The 21,223-nt window shown below is 36.9% G+C and overlaps 1 protein-coding gene and 2 pseudogenes across 3 annotated transcripts; all 3 read left to right on the top strand.

Annotated features, from left to right (window-relative positions):
• The first annotated feature begins 530 nt into the window (after window positions 1–530).
• On the top strand, window positions 531–9,361 carry LOC143532270 (glutamate receptor 3.2-like; annotated as a pseudogene).
• Window positions 9,362–11,802: 2,441 nt separating this feature from the next.
• Window positions 11,803–17,234, top strand: LOC143532276 (homoserine kinase-like). Of its 2 annotated transcripts, XM_077027366.1 has the most exons (3): window positions 12,895–13,037; window positions 13,673–14,892; window positions 15,728–17,234. In XM_077027366.1, the coding sequence occupies exons 2-3, from the start codon at window positions 14,604–14,606 to the stop codon at window positions 17,065–17,067; spliced, it is 1,629 nt and encodes a 542-aa protein (XP_076883481.1). In that variant the 5' UTR covers window positions 12,895–13,037; window positions 13,673–14,603; the 3' UTR covers window positions 17,068–17,234. The 2 variants fall into 2 exon arrangements, with proteins under 2 accessions (XP_076883482.1, XP_076883481.1); XM_077027367.1 differs by lacking the exon at window positions 15,728–17,234 and having other exon boundaries at window positions 11,803–13,037; window positions 13,673–14,604.
• A 2,161-nt stretch (window positions 17,235–19,395) lies between these two features.
• LOC143532245 (glutamate receptor 3.2 pseudogene) lies at window positions 19,396–20,230 on the top strand (annotated as a pseudogene). Its single transcript, XR_013135139.1, has 2 exons — window positions 19,396–19,689; window positions 19,769–20,230. The product of XR_013135139.1 is annotated as a glutamate receptor 3.2 pseudogene (transcript).
• The last annotated feature ends 993 nt before the right edge of the window (window positions 20,231–21,223 follow it).

The following is a 21,223-nucleotide window of genomic DNA, read 5'->3' as shown; positions in this document are numbered from 1 at the left end:
TAAGTTACCTAACCTAAATGTCTATTGTCTAGTGCAAAGAAAAAGTATCTTGTATGGTAATATTCTAATCGGTGTAATTTGTTTATAAATAACTATTGGTCTTTTGCTATCTCTACTAGCACTTATCTTAGCAACAAACTCTCTAACAAGCAACCGAACTACGATAAACTAAGAAGCTTCAGCCTTAAAACACTCTCTTTGGCTTGATGCTATGACGGAGGAATATGAGGTTCTAATGAAAAATAACACATGGACTTTAAGGCCGAGAGTCGAAAATAATTTTTAATTTTATTTATTGTTTTTTTTATAAGTCAATGCCACTACAAGAGATTGCCCACTACATCATGTAAAGTACAATGGCCCACGTAATCTTTGGTTTACTTCCTCTTTTGGTTTGTGTTTTTTGATAAAAGATGCTATATTTGTTTAATGGGTTTGTGCTTTTCACTATTGGTGTTACTTTATGCATTACATTGATATATATATATATATAGCATCTTTTTTGTTTTGTTGTGTTCATATCTAATGCCATGGGGGGTTCGGTGATGTTAATTGTTGTGCTAATAACATTCTCGGTTGTGCTTTAAAAGACGACGGATACAGTGAACATCGGAGCCACTCTAAGATTGGACTCCATGGACGGGAAGGTGGCAACCATTGCCATGAAGGCAGCGGTGGATAATATCAATTCTGATCCCAACATTTTGCCTGGAAAAACACTCCGTCTTTCCATTCATGATGCAAACTTCAGTTTTTTCCTCAGTATTATTAATGGTAATGTGTAATCTTCAAATTTTAGAATTTTAAAATTTGAAATTAATCAATAATTTGGCATCACTAGGGATATTGAATGATTTTATATCAATATCCTTGTTTAACCCAATAAGGATTTAGTTTATGTAGTAGTATTGTCAGGCTGTTTGGTTGAATTGGTAGAATTTGAGCACATAATTGTTTTTGAGAATCCTTTAAAATAAGACCTCTAAAATCATGTTTTTAATTATCTGATAAATAGTTTAAAAAAATTAGCACTTTTGATTAGAAGGAGATAGAGGTCGATTGATGTTAAAATTACCTCGAAACGTGCTCCGTATGACAATCGAAAGGAAGATACTGGTGTTTAACCGTACAATTAATCAAGTCGGTCGTCGTTTGGAGCACCATTTGAAGGTAAGTTTTACATCAATTGACTCGCATCCTCCTTCAAAGTCTTAAAACATCAGTTTGAAATTAGGATAAAACTTAATGGCGCTAAGTTTTTTTTTCTAACGAAGGTCCAATGAGTAAAATAGTGTATAAGATCATTCACATCATGTTACTCATTTTTGTGATGGGAAGTTTTTATAATGTAGAGAGTGGTTTATGGTGTTGTAAATGTGAGAGAAAATCAATGACTTTTCTGTATATTTGAAAAGTTATGTTCACCTTATATATCTTCTATTACTTTTTTAAAGTGGTTGTGAATGAAAAAGAGGGAAAATATATTGATAAAGGCATAAAAATATTATTTACTTGAAAATAAGAGAAAAATAGTGATTTTTAGTGTAATTTTATGTTGGGAATAAGAGAAAGAATGTGAATCCCCAAAGGTGGGACTAGTGGTATGAAAAATCTTAGGTAAAATTATTATTAAGCCACTACAAAATAATGTGAGATTATTAATATCCAGTTTTCTAAATATTAAGAAACAATTTACTAAAATGACCAAGATAAAACACAAAGAAAAGGAGTGTTTGTGATGGTTCCTAATCATTGGTGAAGATAAAAGAGGAGCCATAGATGGGCTGATTGAAGGTTCCATAGATATGGACTGATAAACTGGACAATACACTTTTAATCTGGTTAACAAGTCTTGGTGAAGGATTCAGCTGTGCAACGGTTCAGAACCGTGAGAACCGAACCGGAACCGGAATTGAACCGGAACCGAAAATAAGTGAAAAATAGAACCGGAACCAGAACCTATTATAGTAAACCGGTTCGGTTTCAGAACCGCTAAAACCGGTTCTCGCTAATCGGTTCTGGCTAGAACCTGTTCGATCATTTATTTATCAAATGAGTTATGCAAACTTTGCAAGTTGCAAAACAAGTTTATACAATTGTATGTCTTCTTTCACGGTAAAACTAATTTAGATTACAACATGAACATCCGTTATATTTTTTATTAAAACCTAAGTGTTGAAGTTAAATAAGTCATTAGCAACGATAGATTAATGGAATATCAAATCATTTTATATTAAATTACCTTGATAACTTAAATCAAAATTGGTCATGGTTGCTAGTTCTTGAACGTAAAGAAAGAAGATTTGGATAAAAAAATGATTGAATGGATGCCGGTTAATAAGTTACTCTATAAAAAATGGGGATTGGTATATTTATTTAAAACATTTTGAATATTTCGGTTCTTCGGTTCCAAGTCTAGAACCGCCGGTTTTACCCGGAACCGAACCGGGAACCGTTTAATGCAAATTCTGAGAACCGAGAACCGAACCGGTACACGCATTAGCGGTTCGGAGGCACCGGTTCGGTTCCGGTTCCTCGGTTCTGACGGTTCCGAACCGTTTTTTGCTCACCCCTCATTCTACTACAAATATATATTTTTACTTTTTTTGTTATTCAAATTTTAAACAGGTTAACATTTTTTTTGAATAGTTATGTGGACTAAACAGTTAAATAAGAAACCATATTTTGTAAGAGGTTTAGACATAACAACCGCAATAGCATGAATCCCACCCAGCTAAAACCTATATATGCTACAGTTATATTGCATCGTATTGTATTGTTACATCGTACAATATATATTCAATAGAAACTAAACATTATATCTACATCTAGACGGAATCTACACTCCGTCTGTGTGTTTGCAAGTTTTGATCTCTCGATCTTTCCACGTAGGCAAACAGTTTTATCATTTGATGAGATCATTAATCGACATTACTCACTTTGAGATCAATATATACATATATGAGATATAACAAACTCTTTATCTAAGTTTGATATAATTATTTTTTTTAGCATTGAAGTACATGGAGGATGATACTGTGGCTGTCATTGGTCCATTTAGTTCTACGATTGCTCATGTACTTTCAAGTATTGCAAATGAACTCCATGTCCCATTTCTATCGTGCTTTGCGTTAGACCCCTCACTTTCACCTTTCCAATACCCCTATTTCATCCAAACAGCCCCTAATGACCTTTACCAAATGACAGCCATTGCCGAATTGGTTAGTTATTTCGGTTATAGAAAAGTAAGTGCCATATATTCATATGGTGACCAGATTAGGAACAGCATGTCCATATTAAGTGAAGAACTATGGAAGAAACGGTGTAAGCTTTCTTACAAAGCCACATTGCCATCCGACTCATTATCTCCACAATATTACAAGTACATAATGTTGTTTATATAGAGACTGAACTAGGGTTAGTAAATTATTATGCAAGAAATCTAAACCGGGCCGGGCTTGGGCCCGACCGCCCACACCCGTCTCCTCTTTTGACTTCATATAATAAACCGGGCCAACAAGGCCTACGAACCCAACAATCTCCCACTCGGAGGCCTTGAGTACTCTCGTCTGCACTCCTGATTGTACTTCTGTAATCTGAACATTAAACTTCTTCTAGTTGCCACCCGCCTTCTCATCAATTAACCTGAAGGCCCGTTGAAGCTCCCCGGAGCTCCAACACGTCAGTCATGGCTGAAACTGCCCCTGACCCATTCTCTGTCCCTACCGGCTCCCACTGTAACGAACTACCGGATCCTGAGATAACCTGAGAACAAACACTCTCCATATTCAGCAAGTAATTCATTGGAGAGACTTTTACAGCTGGAATACTGGTTTTCTTAATCCACTGTCGACCTGGAACTGTAACTGAAACACGACCTGTGCTCCCACTGTCACGATGTCCCCCAACTGATTTAACCTTCCTAGCTCGTTCATCCTGAATCTTCACTTTGGCTCTGGGTTTGTTACTTGCAAAACGAACCTTCTTCTGCCCACGAGATTCTGTGAACCGGACTTTGTCTTTCACCAAAACTGGATCCACTCCTTTCGGTGACATATCGACCATATACAACGAACCCATTTTCTTGCCACGAGCAACCACGAGATTCCCTTTGACTACTTTCCACTGCCCATTCCCGAACTTAACATCGTGCCCTTGGTCATCCAACTGCCCAACTGAAATCAAACGTTTCTTCAAACTTGGAATAACCCTCACGTCTTTCAAAGTCCAAGAAGTACCGGCTGAAGTTATCAAATCAACGTCTCCCATACCCGTAACCTCTAGAATATCATCATTCGCTAGTCGAACCTTTCCAAAATCCCCAAATTTAAGATTCTTCATCGTTTCACTACAGTGAGTGGCATGAAATAATGCACCAGAATCCATCACCCAAGCATCAACGCTACTCTCAACACTACAAACCAAAGCCTCATCACTACAGACCCCGTCATCTGTGTCGTCTTCTGTAACGTTCACCTCTTTCTTACCATTCGGACACTGATTCCTGAAGTGTCCTTTCTCTTTACAACCCCAACATTCAATATCCTTACGAGTCTTAGACTGACTCCTCTTCCTGCTCCCACTGCCTCGCTGTTTTCCCCTACCTCTACCTTCTGTGACTAGCATATTGCCTGATGATTCACCTGAACTTCTGCGTCTTGAATCTTCTCCCAGAATCAGATCTCGAATCCTATCGAAAGTAATATTTGTAGACGAACTACAAACTGCAGTCACTGTTTGCGACCAACTGTCGGGCAGAGAGGATAATAACAAGAGGCCTTGAACTTCATCATCAAACTTAATGTCAACTGACACTAAGCGGGACAAGATCGAATTAAGATTATTGATATGAGTTGTAACTGACCCACCCTCTTTCATTCGAGTTGTCACTAGCTCTCTGATAAGATAGACCTTATTCGCTGCCGAAGGCTTTTCATACATGTTGGATAGCGCCTCCATCATACCACGTGCTGTGGTTTCTTTCATGATGTTAAACGCCACATCTTCCAACAACGACAATGTAATACAAGCCCTAGCTTTCTTGTCTAACTTCTTCCAATCTGCTTCTGACATCTTTTCTGGTTTTTCATCCTCAAGCACTACATCCAAGTCTTTCTGACAAAGTAGTGCCTCAATCTGCATCTTCCACCAACCGAACTTCTGTCCGTCAAACTTCTGTATCGAAAACTTTCCGTCTTCTGCCATAACAATGACTAAAACGAAAAACTGGATAAAAACAGAGATAGACACAGCAATGGCACGGGCCTGAACTTAACGACTGTTCTACTGAACTCTGCTAAAAAATCAACCTATTTATACGTGCAGCGGAATAACGAACTAAAAATCAGAAAACTGAAACTTTAAACTGAAACGATAAAACCTGACAAACACGGTTGGCACTGACTCTTCGTTTCTTTAACTTTTCTTCTGACTAACAACGACTCTTTAACAAAAAATAGGATCTTGCTTTATTATTCTAGGCTCATACTTTGCTTAATTGAAGTCTCTTGTTCAAATACTCAACCAAAAGAAAAGCTAAAAATAGTTTTTTTCTTTTCCTTTTTACTTCATGTTTACTGTGGATAGCAACAAAGAAATAAGTCTTCCTTCCTTTACTCTTTCTTGAAAACTCACGAACTCCAAGATTAAATAATAATTCAACTTCTTTTCAATTTGCTCAATCCCAACCAACACCCGATGAACAAAAGAAAAATAAAATCAAACTCACTGCCACTTACTTATGCTTTAACCCTATCAGCAAGTGACCGTGTACAGTGGTGGTTATACGGTGGTTAATAGCTTTCAAACATAACCCAATTACAACCCTTTAATCGGCGACGGCTGGGTAATGAAACCCTAATCGCTAACCAGCAGATGACAACGGCGAGCGGAAGCAACAGAACCAAGGTGGCGACTGCGAGATTGCAGCTGAACCCTAAAACAGATCTGGTGCGATGGCGTAACAGGCAGCTGAACCGGTTCAACCTGTTCTCGTGTGATCCGAACCTAAGCTCTAGATACCACTTGTTAGGATTAAACGCACACACGAAACCGAACACGACACGAAAGCAATAAACGAACACGAGGATTTAACGTGGTTCGGTCTAAACTGACCTACGTCCACGGGTGGCAACTAGGTATATCTTTATTGAGTGACAAATATTACAAGTACATAATGTTGTTTATATAGAGACTGAACTAGGGTTAGTAAATTATTATGCAAGAAATCTAAACCGGGCCGGGCTTGGGCCCGACCGCCCACACCCGTCTCCTCCGTTGACTTCATATAATAAACCGGGCCAACAAGGCCTACGAACCCAACACCGGATTCGGGTAAAAAACGAGAGTTTGAAAGAAGGTGGGAGAGTTTGAGTAACGGGTCGATAGGGTTGAACGTGTATGGGTTATATACGTACGATACGGTTTGGATGATTGCACGCTCGCTTGACAAGTTTTTTAACAAAGGCGGAAGTGTTTCTTTCTCAAATGATGGAGGAAAAAAGTTGGAGCATTTAGGGTTTTTGATGGAGGAAAAAAGTTGCTTTCCAACTTACTACAAACAAACATGAGTGGGCTAACTGGCCCGGTCAAGTTCAATCCTGACCGGTCCATGATCAACCCCTCATTTGATATCATTAACGTGGTTGGTAACCAGGCTCGGGTTCTTGGATACTGGTCGAACCACTCTGGGCTATCGGTCGAGACTCTTTATGCAAAACCACCAAACCGAACGTCGTCTTCTAATAAGCATTTAAGAAGTGTGGTATGGCCTGGGAACACAACAGAAAAGCCCCGTGGATGGGAGTTTTCAAATAATGGGAGACCATTAAGAATCGGAGTTCCGTTAAGAGCATGTTTTAAGGAAATTGTTACTCAAGTTAATGGATCACATGAAAATCATGGGTTTAGTATAGATGTTTTTCTTGCCGCATTAAAGTTAATACCATATCCGGTTCCTTACGAGTTTGTCATGTTTGGGGACGGTCACAATAACCCGAGCTACACCGAACTTGTAAATAAAGTTGCACACAATGTAAGTAAATTATAATATAATCGATATTTACATTTTATTTATTGTTAAATATGATATCTGCATAATATGTATGTAGGTGTTTGATGTTGCTGTTGGAGATATTACAATAACCACTAACCGTACAAAGGTCGTTGACTTTACATTACCGTATCTAGATTCGGGTTTGGTTGTAGTGGTCCCCATAAAAAAACTAGACTCGAGTGCTTGGGCTTTCTTTCGGCCGTTTACTCCACTAATGTGGGCCGTCACCACATGCTTCTTCATCATGATCGGAGTTGTTATGTGGATACTGGAACACAAGCGGAATGAAGAATTTGGGGGGCCACTTAAGCAACAGTCAGTCACCATCTTCTGGTGAGCAGTTTAGATCCTGAATACAAAAATTATGCTATTTTTTCAAAAAACTAAGTCTTAGTCTTGTTGATGTTTTGCAGGTTTACCTCGTCAACTTTGTTTAACTCACACAGTATGTATCAAGGGAAAATTATCAATATTTTAAGTCACGCATATTGAAATAGTCATACTTTTTAGCCTACAATTTCATAGTCATCTCTATTTTAAACCCGTCAGAACGCGTCACATCAGCTAAGTAGGCTAAGTCATAGCCGACGCTCTTTTGAATTGAAACCCATAAAAAGTATAGAGGGTGTCACCTTCTAATCACTCAAAGAATGATTAGATGGTGAGACGACACATGTCCATTTGTAAGCTAATATAGCCTAACAATCCACCTCATTAGATCACGGTTTCACGTAAATCAATAGGCTAAATTAAACCAAATAACACGCCGGCTTAGCCTATGCTTTTGAGAAAGCGTAGGCTAATTTAGATATTTCGTCTGTACTTTCTGAATGTGTTGGCTAAGTTTGAGTCTTTTTTTAGTAATTTTCTAACTTTTATATATTATGGTCCATTGACTTCTGAATGGGTGAAATTATTTTCAGGAGAGAACACGGTGAGCACTCTTGGTCGAGTGGTTCTCTTAATGTGGCTCTATGTTGTTCTAATAATAACTTCAAGTTACATTGCTAACCTCACATCTATTTTAACTGTTCAACAACTTTCATCTCCAATTCGGGGAATTGATTCACTGATCTCGACCAATGAACGTATCGGATTTCAAGTAGGATCATTTGCAGAGAATTATATGATTGAAGAACTCAATATACCAAAATCAAGACTTATGGCTCTCGGTTCCCCACAAAAATATGCTGAGAAACTCGGGGAAGGAATAGTTGCAGCCATTGTTGAAGAACGACCCTATATCGATCTTTTCCTTTAAAAAAACTGCAGGTTTCAAGTTGTCGGTGAAGAGTTCTTTAAAAGCAGTTGGGGATTTGTAAGTATCCATGTTCACATATTTTGAATTTAAAATGGAGGCACAATGATTTTTGTTTTCCTTTTCTTGAAAAATGATCGACCTTAAAAATCTAGATTCTGTGTAGGGGTCTTTAAGAAAACCGAAACAAACCGATTTGAATAACTAATTCGGATTCGAATATGGAATTTTAAAAAATTTAGATTGTTCGGATTATTCGGTTATCCGTTTAATCCGAATAAATAAGATGTTTTTTAGTTGTATTTTCCACTTGTGTATGATTATTTAGACTATTGTTTAAAGCTTGAACTTTGTTTTACTCAAAACTAATTTGTATTTTCATGTTTTGTATGTTTATTGTGATTCTAAAATAGTAAAAAAAATAGAAACCAAAAACTAGTAAAGTTTTGTCATTATGTTAATTTTGGATTATTCGGTTACTTTTGGATTATTCGAATTTTATCGGAATCCGATTCGAGTTGAATTCAGATTGATTCAGAACGGATAGGAACATCCCTAATTCGGATTGGATCAGATCGGATTTCGTTTAGGGTCCTACAATTTTCAAATCTGAAAAATCCAAATGGAATAATCCGTTATCCAATCTGATGGACACCACTAATTCTATATGATTGTTCTTTGGTTAGGCATTTCCAAGGGATTCTCCATTAGCCATTGACATGTCAACCGCTATATTAAGATTATCGGATAACGGTGAGCTTCAAAAGATTCACGACTACTGGCTTGAGAAAAAATCTTGCGATCAACAAAACTCAAACTCGGAACAATTCCAACTAGAAAGCTTCGGGGGACTCTATCTAATATTTGGAGTTGTCTGTGCTCTAGCTCTCCTTATATACTTTAGCAAAATCCTCTGCGAGTTCAGAAAACACTATTCTGACCTCCGAATTGGCTACAACTCGTTGCGTAGGTTCTTATCGTTTGTTGATGAAAAAGATGAGGTATCAAAGAATAGGCTTAAGAGAAAGAGGGAGATGTCCGTATCTTAAGTTCGAAGAAGTTGACTCATCAAAGGCTGATAATGAAGAGTAAATTGTGAATAAGTTATCGTTATTTTGTTTAAAAAAATTAGTTGACCGTTAACCGGTTATATACTTCTATTAATAACTATTTGAATTATTTATACAAATAGTCCATGCAGTTATAATAAAAGTAAAATTTCTTGCATATGAGATTCCACTGTTTGCAAAAATCCATTAGAGGGTTTAAAGGCATTTGAAATTTCATTGATAATGTAGTTCTAGAACTCGAAGCTTGTTTTGCTTCTAAATGAACTTCCAAATAAGACCCATATGTGAATTTGATTAATTGGGTTGGGCTAAATGTAACGTTTCTCCTTTGTTTGTTATACTCTATATCTAAACTTTTACTTTCTTCAACATTTTTTATTTGACACAATCAATTAATTTTTTTTTTCATATTTATAGTCTTTATAAATAGCCAAATAAGGATAAGTTAAGACACTTGATCGCCAGCAGTTGTTGGTATAAAAGATATGTCAAACGGGCGTTGAATCTAGTTGACATAATCGATATAGGGCCTTTTTACCTTTTAAGTCCCTTGTGTGTTGCGAGGGACAAAATAGTCGTGGTGCATTTTCTGGCTCAATTGTGTGTCACGAGGGACTGGTCTTCTCTGACTTGTGTGTCATAAGGGAAGACAATTCCAAATATTTATTTCCTTTTTACTTGTTTAAACTTAGAAACACGTGCGTCAACCCCTGATTATCCCGAGACGCCAGTATAAGCTCGTAACTAGTCCCAAAAAGTATATGTAAGTATCAATACCCTGAAATACAAAAGTGTGCATTAAGTGCCACTGCTCATGCAATAAACTAATTAAAAATAGTAAAAATGTAAAATAATACCAAAAACTCTACTATTTATACCCGACCATCAATATTTATTTGTATCAGATAAAAAAAAGTTAATAAAGAGAACAACATAAAAATAACTTGATCTAAACTTAAAAAATGTTTGAGATAAAAAAAGTTAATAAAGAGAACATAAAAATAATACCAAAAACTCTGCTATTAATACCTGGCCATCAATATTTATTTTTATCAGATAAAAAAAAGTTAATAAAGAGAACAACAAATAACTAATTGAAAACAACCTATTGATTTGTTGGTATTTCAAAAAGCCAATACGTTAAAAAAAAAGTTTGCAAATGTGTCTTGTTTTAGTTTCAAATGTGTCTTGATTCATTGATTTTTCAAAGGCAATTTCTAAAGGCACACCATCTATACCTATTAACTGGGCATATTTACACACCATTCAGTATACGTCTCGTATGCTCAGCACACGACTCGTATGCTGTAATACTTTTTCAGACGTCATAACGCTTCGTATGTAATGTTATACGGTTCATATGGCTTTTGTTTAAACAATACGAATAATATGAAAAGCATACGATTCATATGAACAACTTTTAAGTAAAATTAATAAACGCTTCGTATAAAAATGATACATGTCGTATAGCTTAAATACGAATCATCTAAAATGTATACAGTTCGTATTTGAATGTGTAACAAAGTAAGCTTTGTCTCCGACAATAGTGATTGCATGTGAGCTTCTTGCACCATGACCAGATCCTTTTTTGTTCAACTGCAAATAATAATATTTTAGGTTGGAAAAATAAATTTACGTTGGTAATATTTTAAACAACATTTGGAAGGGATGAATGGGGAGAAAGAAGTGAGTAAAATATACACAAACTTCATTGTTAGATTTATCTAGTTCAAAGAAGTAAGTGGGTAAAAAACCATATGAGATCAACAATTTATATGATTGAGAGATTCTTTTTATACCTAGTATTCATCTTACAATATGATCAAAGAATCGATTACATATAAATATCGGTGAGAGATTGATGGATTAAAGATTCTTTTTATACCTAACACGTTTCACGCTTCCTGCAAAAGTAATTGTACAATTTTAAAGATTCTTCGTCATACGTTTCGTATTATTTCCTATACAGTTCGTATAGATTACTTTTCATGATTTTTCAAACACCTACATGCATACGATTTGTATTCTTTCTTATACGGTTCATATGTTTATGTTAGATTTACATGCTTCGTATGAAATCTTATACGTCTCGTCTTCCATATAATACGAACTGTATACAAAAGCATATGACTCGTATAGTTTCAATAGCATATGACTCGTATGGTTTTCCATATGATCGTATGGCTTCCTTGATTTGACTAACTTAAGTTATTATTCTATACGCTTTGTATGTCAGCATACGTTGCGTATGAAGCCTGTGATTAGATGGGAGAATTGTGTGTAAATTGCTTAAGTGGTGTATCTCCAACATACCCCCCTTTTCAAAACTAACATTTTGAAAATGTTAATAAAGTCAATTTCAAACTCAATCCTGTAGTCAACTCTTTAAAGTCAAAACCTTTAAACCCGTCGTCGGCGGCCACCAAGTGAAGATGGCAATCCGTCACCTTCAGCCTCCATTCACCACCCCTACTCATTTAATCACAACCCCAAAACCTTATCCATTGTCATTTCGTCGCAATCTCTCCGTCCATTCCAAACCCGAACCCAAACCCGTTTTCACCTCCGTCGAATCATTCGCCCCGGCCACCGTCGCCAACCTCGGACCCGGCTTCGACTTCCTCGGCTGCGCAGTCGACGGCGTCGGCGATTACGTCACCCTCACCATCAACCCCAATATCCAACCCGGCAGAATATCCATCACCCAAATAACCACCATCCATAACCCTAACCCTAACCCAAATAAGCTCAGCAAAAAACCTAATTGGAACTGTGCCGGAATTGCAGCAATCTCCGTCATGAAGAAACTCAGAATCCGGTCTGTCGGAATGTCTCTGTCGATTAAAACCGGTCTTCCTATTCGGAGTGGTTTAGGTTCTAGCGCCGCAAGTGCCGCGGCCGCTGCCGTGGCGGTTAATGAGATGTTTGGCGGGAAATTACCCGAGTTGGATTTGGTGAAATCCGCTTTAGAAGCGGAAGCTAAATTATCCGGGTATCACGCGGATAATGTGGCTCCGGCGATCATGGGTGGGTTCGTGTTGATCAGAAGCTACGATCCATTAGAATTGGTATCGTTAAAGTTCCCGCAGGAAAAGAGTTTGTGGTTTGTGTTGGCGAGTCTGGAATTTGAAGCGAGGACGAGGAGGATGCGGGCGGTGTTGCCCGGGGAGGTAACAGTTGAGGATCACGTGTGGAATTGTAGCCAGGCGGCTGCGTTGGTGGCGGGTGTGTTGGTTGGGGATGTGGTGGGGTTGGGGAAGGCGTTGTCGGCGGATAAAGTGGTTGAGCCGAGGCGTGGGACGTTGATTCCTGGGATGGAGGCGTATGGGTGTACGATAAGTGGGTCGGGGCCCACGGTGGTGGCGGTGACGAATGATGAAGAGAAGGGGAGGGAGATTGGGGAGAGGATGGTTGAGGCGTTTAGGGAGGATGGGAAGTTGAAAGCTTTGGCTATGGTCAAGAAATTGGATACAGTTGGTGCAAGGGTTATCAATACTTACCGATGATAATTATGTATTCTACAAGTTTCAGTCCAAAGATGTAGTTAGGGATGTATACGGGCAGTTTGGTTCGGTTTTGAGCATCAACCGAAATTTCAGTTATAGAGTTCTAAAATTCGGCTATGTGCGGTTACTCGGTTTGGTTAGACAGGCGAGTAAGTGCCGGAGTTCTTGTTGTTTGTCATTAATTAATTGATTAAACTTTCAACCTCAAATGATAATAGACCGGTTAGGCTGATATCTTGTTGTGCATTATGGTATTTAAAGACCTTTTTTTTTTGAGAATTTAACCGATTAGATTTTGTGCGATGCTTCGCCGTCTTTCGTATGCCATTTTTGTTTTAAGATTAGGGTTTTATTTTATGTTAGGATTTTGCGGAAGTGAGGTTTCTGGTTTGCTTTTTATTGTATTATGTGTATCGGTCACTGTAAGAAAATAAGTTGATTGAACTTTATTTTATGTTATAACTGTTAGTGTCAGTGATGGTTATTTATCTATGTCTTGGTATGTTAATATTATTTTTGTGTTTCATTTGGCTTCAAATTTGGGGCTTTGTTGGTGTCATGTTTTGATAGGTTGTTTGCATTTTTTTTAGTTGCTTTTTTTGTTGGTTTGGTATTTCATGCTTACATGCTCAATCATTTTATTATAGAATGGTCTCTACCTTATTTCTAATATGTTGTCTGCATTGTTTGTAGTTGTGTATATATGCTTTTGTTATATGTATGTTTTGTTGCCTAATTGAGGTCATAATATTGTGTCTATTTGTTTTCATTATGGTTTGCACAGGTTGCTGTCGAGTTGACCTTTTTTGCTTTCGGAAGGTCTGCTGTGTAAGGTAAATTTTTAACCCAGCTTTTTGCAAACTACGTCATCATAGGGACAAATGCAGCGAGCCATAACACGGCCTGCAGAACCATTATTTTGAACAACACTACCAACCAGCAACTATTTTAGGAAATTAATATAATCTCAGTTAGGATTCATGTCATGTAAAATGTTACCCTAAAAGTATAATAAGCGCATCTGTGTTGGTTATCAGTCTTGATTTGCAGATTCAAATAGTACAAAACACAGGTTTGATCAAAACTAATGATCGACTCTTGTTTAATGAAACCCAGAATACAAAAGCAAAGAACGACTTAATAAAATCAAGTGACCAAATGGTCCATACACATGTAGCATAAACGTGCAGTAGCCCACTCCTAAAAGATAGAAAACATGACCCGTTATCTAGCCCACTAAAGTTACCCTTGACCCTAATTAAAAACAAACAATAAAACATGCTGAATCCTTCTGCAGCAAGTAATAAACTAAATCTGACCCGTTCCAAGACACGAAACCTGTGACCCGCTACTGACCCGTTAACAAACCATTAATCCAACAATCTGTAATCATATTCCTAGCTGTGACTAAGATATCTTTATCTTTATATATTCTGCATATTTTTTGCAACTATGTACATATTAGAAACTAAAACAATCCGGAAACTAGTTAATACTATCTCAAAAAGTGTGCGTGATCAACATAAATAAAAGGGAGAAACATAGCTAAAAAGTGTCTTAGTCTTCACCGTTTAATCAATAAATGTATTCTCCTTTTAGTTTACTTCCTGTTCTGGTTTGCATTTTTTAATCAAAGGTGCTAATTTTGTTTGATGGGTTTGTACTTTTCACTATTCTTGTTTCTTTAAGTTTATATTTCTTTATATATTTTTGTGATGGATTTGAAGTTCATATCTAATGCTGCTTATGCCATGAGGGGTTTAGCGGTGTTAGTTTTTGTGCTAATAACAAGTGAAACATTCTCATATGTGTTTTCAAAGACGACCAATACGGTGAACATTGCAGCCATTCTGAGCAAGGATACCAGTAATGGGAAGATCACAACGTTTGCCATGAAGGCAGCGGTGGATAATATCAATTCTGATCCCAACATTTTGCCCGGAAAAACATTGAGCCTTTCTTTTCATGATGCAAAAATAAGTGTCTTCCTCAATATTATCGGTGGTAATTTATAATCTTCTAAATTTTTTAAATATTAAATTTAACAAAATTCATGATATTATATCAAGGAGGAGATGTGCGTTTTGAAATGGTCACTCGACTAACATGGTTATGATACTATGATATTCGTTAGATAATCATAAAAAAACACTATATTTTTTATGTTTTACATAAACAACTTAATATTAACTTGTTATCATCTTACATGTTTTTGTTTATCCAAATTGTTTTCTTTTTATTCAAAGCTTCCAAGTTATTTCAAAAAAAATTACAATTTGGTTCAAGCATCTAACATGCAGGAAAACATTAAGTATGTTGATTTTGTTTACGGTATATGTCATATTTTCTAATCCTACTTATAAGATTTTTGTTTCTGTTATGGGTTGGTTGGTGGGTAAATCGATGAATCCGAACACGACGTGTATATCTACTATGCAAACATGTTTACAGGTTGGCCTTGCAAAATTTTTATTTTTCAATCAAATTTTAAACAGGTTAACCTTATTACTTAAATAGCTAAATTGGTTAAACATAAGGAACCATTTTCTAAAATATGTTAAACAAGCCAACCACACACACAACTTATTTGTAAAAACCCAAAACCTAATTACTTTTATGTGTGTCTTAAAGTTTACACCCCTAGACTCTCAACAATCAGATAAATTGCAACCCATGACAAGCAAGGCACAATAATAAAATATATATATTATATATGGCGTGGGATATGGTATTATGCTATTACTTTAATGTTAAGATAATTTTTATAGTTTTTTTATATTAAGAGTTGTTTGTGTCTAATCATTGTTTTTTATTTGTTTGATATTTTTTATATTTATAGCGTTAAAGTTCATGGAGGATGATATCGTAGCTGTGGTTGGTCCCTTTATTTCTATGGTGGCTCATGTACTTACAATCATTGCAAATGAACTCCATGTTCCCTTTTTATCATCCATATCATTAGACCCTTCACTTTCACCTTTTCAATACCCATATTTCATCCAGACAGCCCCTAATGACCTTTACCAAATGACAGCCATTGCGGAAATGGTTAGTTATTTCGGTTATCGATACGTGACCGTCATATATACAGACAGTGACATGTTTAGCAATAGCATGGATGCATTAGGTGACGAACTACGGAAGAAACGTTGTAAGCTTTCTTATAAAGCAATATTACCACCCAACACATCATCATCTTCACTAGATGTTATTCATAACGTGTTGGTCAATGTTCGGTCAATGGAGTCTCGAGTCATTGTTGTGCATGCTTACCCTCATGCCGGTCTTTTGGTTTTGGAAACCGCTAAGAGGCTTGGCATGATGAATAAAGGATATGTTTGGATTGCAACCACTTGGTTGTCAAGTATTTTGGATTCCACTGGTATTAATTCCACAAATGCACAGATGTTACAAGGAGTTCTCACACTCCGGCCCCACGTTCCGGATTCGGGTCAAAAACTATATTTTGAAAAAAGGTGGAGGAGTTTGAGTAATGGGTCGATTGGGTTGAACATGTACGGGTTATACGCGTATGATGCAGTTTGGATGGTTGCACACGCGCTTGATAAGTTTTTTCACCAAGGTGGCAACATTTCTTTCTCTGGTTACTCTCGCGTAACGGGTTCAAAGGGAACAAAACGTTTGAACTTTGTAGCACTACGTGTGTTCGATGGAGGAAAACAATTGCTTACCAACTTATTACAAACAAATATGAGTGGGCTAATTGGACCGATCAGCTTCATTTCTGACAGGTCCAGGATACATCTTGCTTTTGATATCATAAACGTGGTTGGGAACCAGGTTCGGGTTATTGGATACTGGTCGAATCACTCTGGTCTATCGGTCCAGTCTCCCGAGCCTCTTTATGCAAAGCCATCGAACCGGTCTTATTTTAATCAGCATCTAAGAAGTGTTGTGTGGCCCGGGAACACAACGGAAAGGCCTCGTGGATGGGAGTTTTCAAATAACGGAAGGCCGTTAAAGATTGGAGTTCCGTTGAGCACTAGGTTTAATGGAATTCATGAATTGATCATGGATATTTTTCTTGCCGCAATAAAGTTAATCCCGTATCAGGTTCCTCATGAGTTTGTCATGTTTGGGGATGATCACAAGAACCCGAACTATACCGAGTTTGTGAATGAAGTTGCAAACAATGTAAGTAAATTAAGTATTGAGTAAACTGTCAAAATCGTTCGTTCGTGATCGTGAGGTTTGGTCACTTTTGAGACTTTCATCAACTTTTTTTTCCAGTTCCTAATTGTTGTCATTTTTGTCCAAATCGATAACTCCGTCTATTTTTAACTTTAAGCAGGGGCATTTATGTTTTTTTACTTATTTGGATGAAAGTGACAATTGTGACCAAACCTCGAGGACGAAAAAACCTTTTGATGAACTTTTACATCAACCCTAGCTTTTATCATCTGACCGCCTCTTCTCCTACATTCCAGTCGTCTTCCCCGGCCACCAACAAACTACGGTCACCGAAATTCCTGCGTCATTCAGAAAAAAATGCATAAATCCACGTTTGTGGGGGGCTAAAATCGAAAAAACCGATCTGAAACCGAAATAACGAAAAAAAAAGAAGCAATCCTATATAACCGAAATTAAACAAAAATTGACGGCTTTGGTTTATGTTTTTTTTAAACCCAAGTTTCGGTTCGGTTTTGGTTTTGCGTGTAATTAAAGTCGAAAAATACCAAACTGACTTAATGAACTTACTGATTTTCATTAATTATTTTAAATTTTAAGTAATTGATAATAATATACCATATAGTTTATTCCCGGTATTTTTAGCACACAAATGTATAATAATCAAATAAAGTATAAACTGACAAAAAAAATTAGGCTTAAATTCAATATTTTTTGCCCAAAAATATTTTTCCCAAAATTAAAAGCCTAAATGTCAAAACCGAAAAGAAAAAAAAATGAAATCGAACATGTCCCAACTAAAAGCCTAAAAAACCTAAAAACGAACGGTTTTTTGAAACTCAAAATTCAAAATTCCGGTTTAGCGCAAAATCAACCGGACCGACCTATGCACACCCTAGTGGTCCCGGCAGACAACCAGAAACGTAGTAGACGAGACGGCTAAGTGATGAAGGCTAGAGTAAGTGCTTGTTTAAAACATTATCAAAAGTTCATTTTTCGTCCCTAGGCTTTGGTCTCAATTGCCATTTTCATCCAAATAGGTAAAAAGACATACTTGTCCCTTACTTAATGCTAAAAACTAGACGGGATTAGTTGACAAAATTGACAACAATTGTGAAACTATTTTTGGATGAAAGTCGCAAAAGTGATCAAATCTCATGGACGATTATAAGAGTTTACTCTAAAGTATAATATGATAATTGCATTTTGTTGTGTTCTTTCCAAATATGATATTTGCATTATATGCAGGTGTTTGATGTTGCTATTGGTGATATTTCAATCATCCCTAAACGTATAAAGGTCGTTGACTTCACACTACCGTATATAGAATCAGGTCTAGTTGTAGTTGTTCCCATAAAGAAACGAGACTCAAGTGTTTGGGCTTTCTTGATTCCTTTTACACCACTAATGTGGGCCGTCACCACGTGTTTCTTTATCGTAACCGGAGGTGTTTTGTGGATACTTGAACACGAACGAAACGAAGAATTTGGAGGCCCACTCAAGCAACAGTTACTCACTGTCTTGTGAGTAATTTCAATCTTGATATCGCTTTATATGGTTGTGTCTTTATTGAGTCTCATAAAGCGGATTAACGGGTGTTAATGTTAAATGGGTCATTTTAGTAATAAAAAATTTCGAAATGACCAATATAACTTTTTAACGGGGGCTAGGAGAGACCAGCTTTTAAAATGCGTGAGTTTTAACCCCAAAAGGCCATATGTGATGCCCAATGTGAGACGCACACGCATCACATATGCGAGCGGTTTGCCTTGAAAAATGAGTTAACTTTTCGTCCTTGTGGTCTGATGAAAATTGGCAATTGCATCCAATAGTAAAAATCTTGTCAGTGGCACACTATGGTTTCCAAATCTATAAAAAATATTTATAGATTATATCTAACTAGTTAAGTTTTACAATAAGCTAATGCGAGTATTGAATATGATTACAAGTCTTGTTCTTAATGTTTTGTAGGTTTACCTGGTCAACTTTGTCTAACTCACACAGTAAGTATCAAACCTCTGTTCTATTGATGCCAGTTTCTACCCGTTCACTTATCCACGGGATATAACCGTAGATACTGAAACTTTCAGGGGAAAAGATCACGAGCGCCCTTGGTCGAGTGGTTCTCTTAGTGTGGCTCTTTGTAGTTTTTATTATAAACTCAAGTTAGCTGTTTGGTAGCCTCTGAATGACCATTAAGAGGCTACCTCTTAATTGTTTATAACCTCTTAATGGTTAAGAGGTAACCTTAAGTTTGAATGGTTAAGAGGCTACCTCTTAATGGTTGCCTCTTAACCATTCAGACTTATGTCTACCTCTTAACCATTAAGAGGTTATGAACCATTAAGAGGTAGCCTCTTAAAGGTCATTCAGAGGCTACCAACTATCCGGGGAATCGATTCATTGATCTCGACCAATGAACGTATCGGGTTTCAAGTAGGATCATTTGTTGAGAATTATATGATTGAAGAACTCAACATACCAAAATCAAGACTTATGGCTCTTGGTTCCCCTCAAGAGTATGCCGAGAAACTCAGGTTAGGAATAGTTGCTGCCATCGTTGATGAGAGACCCTACATTGATCTTTTCCTTTCAACTAACTGCGGGTTTCAAGTTGTCGGTGAAGAGTTCACCACCAGCGGTTGGGGATTTGTAAGTATGTTGATTTTGAATTTAAAATGCAGCAAGGTTGACCGTTTTTAAAGTCAAGATTTCGTGACTGTTTTGTCAGGCATTTCCAAGGGACTCCCCGTTAGCTGTTGACATGTCAACCGCCATACTAGCATTATCCGGGAACGGTGAGCTTGATAAGATTCGAGACTATTGGCTCACGAGGAAAACTTGCAACCCGCGAGAGTCTGAACAAATTCAACTAGAGAGTTTTGGGGGACTCTTTCTCATATTTGGAGTTGGTTGTGTTGTGGCTCTCCTTATATACTTTTGCTCGATCCTTCGTGAGTTCAGAAAACACTATCCCGACCTCCGAATTGGGTCTCGCTCGTTGCGCGAGTTTTTATCCTTTGTAGATGAGAGGTATCAAAGCACAAGCTAAAGAGAAAGATGGATATGTCCCTATCTCGTGTCCGGTCGAGAAGTTGACTCGGTCAAAGGCTGATGATGAAGAGTAAAATGTGAATAAGTTGCCTAACCTAAATGTCTATTGTCTAATGTGCAAAGAAACAATATTTTGTATGGTCATATTCCAATTGGTGTAATTTGGTTAAATGAATATATAAATTGTAAAGTATTGGCTTGTGATAGCATTTCCGAAAAACAATACTTGTGCATCTTTGACCTTCACTACCAATGCGATAAAAGTTTGATTATAGACATCGAATTTGATCATTCATGGAACTAGTCCACCTCCTCCAAGATCTTAGAGCTAAGTTATTCGAGGTTTTATAGTGAGATTTTGGTGATTAATTGAATAATTTTGTTCAAAACATAAGGATCCAAACATGTAAATAGGGGAGCCAATAAGAAAAAAATAGGGGATTACATGAGGTAGTGTGTTTTGATTCGGTTTTGAACTGTTTATGTGCGGTTACTTGGGTCGAGCCGGAGTACCTGATCTCTCATTGTTCGTCGATAACGAATTAAACTTTCAACCACACATGAAAATTGCCAAGTTCTTGAAGATAAGAGTGATATCTTGTTGTGTATTATGTTGTACTTGGACATAGTAACTATTAATATTGTTTTGGTTATATCAAAACCTGAACAAGGTTTCTTGATTGCTTGCATGCTAACCATATTGGTTTGGTTATTGGTTTAGCCACACACCAAAACCGAACTACAATCTTTTGTTAATCGGTTATGGTTCGGTTAATTCAGTTACGGTTTGGTTAATACGGTTATTTGCTCACCCATAGCATGTCATCTGAATTATGGTATAAAGTCTAGAAGACCTTTTTAACTTGGAAGCTCACATCATCTTGCCCAGAGGTCTTTTTGACTTACTGTGTAAGTCCATACCATATTGTTTTGTAGACATTTCAACAATTAATTAAGCTATTTTACAGTTACTTAAGCAATTAAGCATACATAAAACAATAAAACAAGCATATGACTTTGGTCCATTTAAAATTGCGTTCTTTTTAGAATAAAGACAATAAAGAACCTTGAACAAACACTGTAACATTCAAAGATCTTAGGTATTGTTTTAGTCGCTGTAATATTTATTGTT

Source organism: Bidens hawaiensis, unplaced genomic scaffold, assembly GCF_021521415.1.
Source record: "Bidens hawaiensis isolate Kalapana, Puna unplaced genomic scaffold, B.hawaiensis_p1.1 tig00009425_1, whole genome shotgun sequence".
NCBI classification, from domain to species: domain Eukaryota; kingdom Viridiplantae; phylum Streptophyta; class Magnoliopsida; order Asterales; family Asteraceae; genus Bidens; species Bidens hawaiensis.
This window is presented reverse-complemented; position numbering and strand designations above follow the sequence as displayed.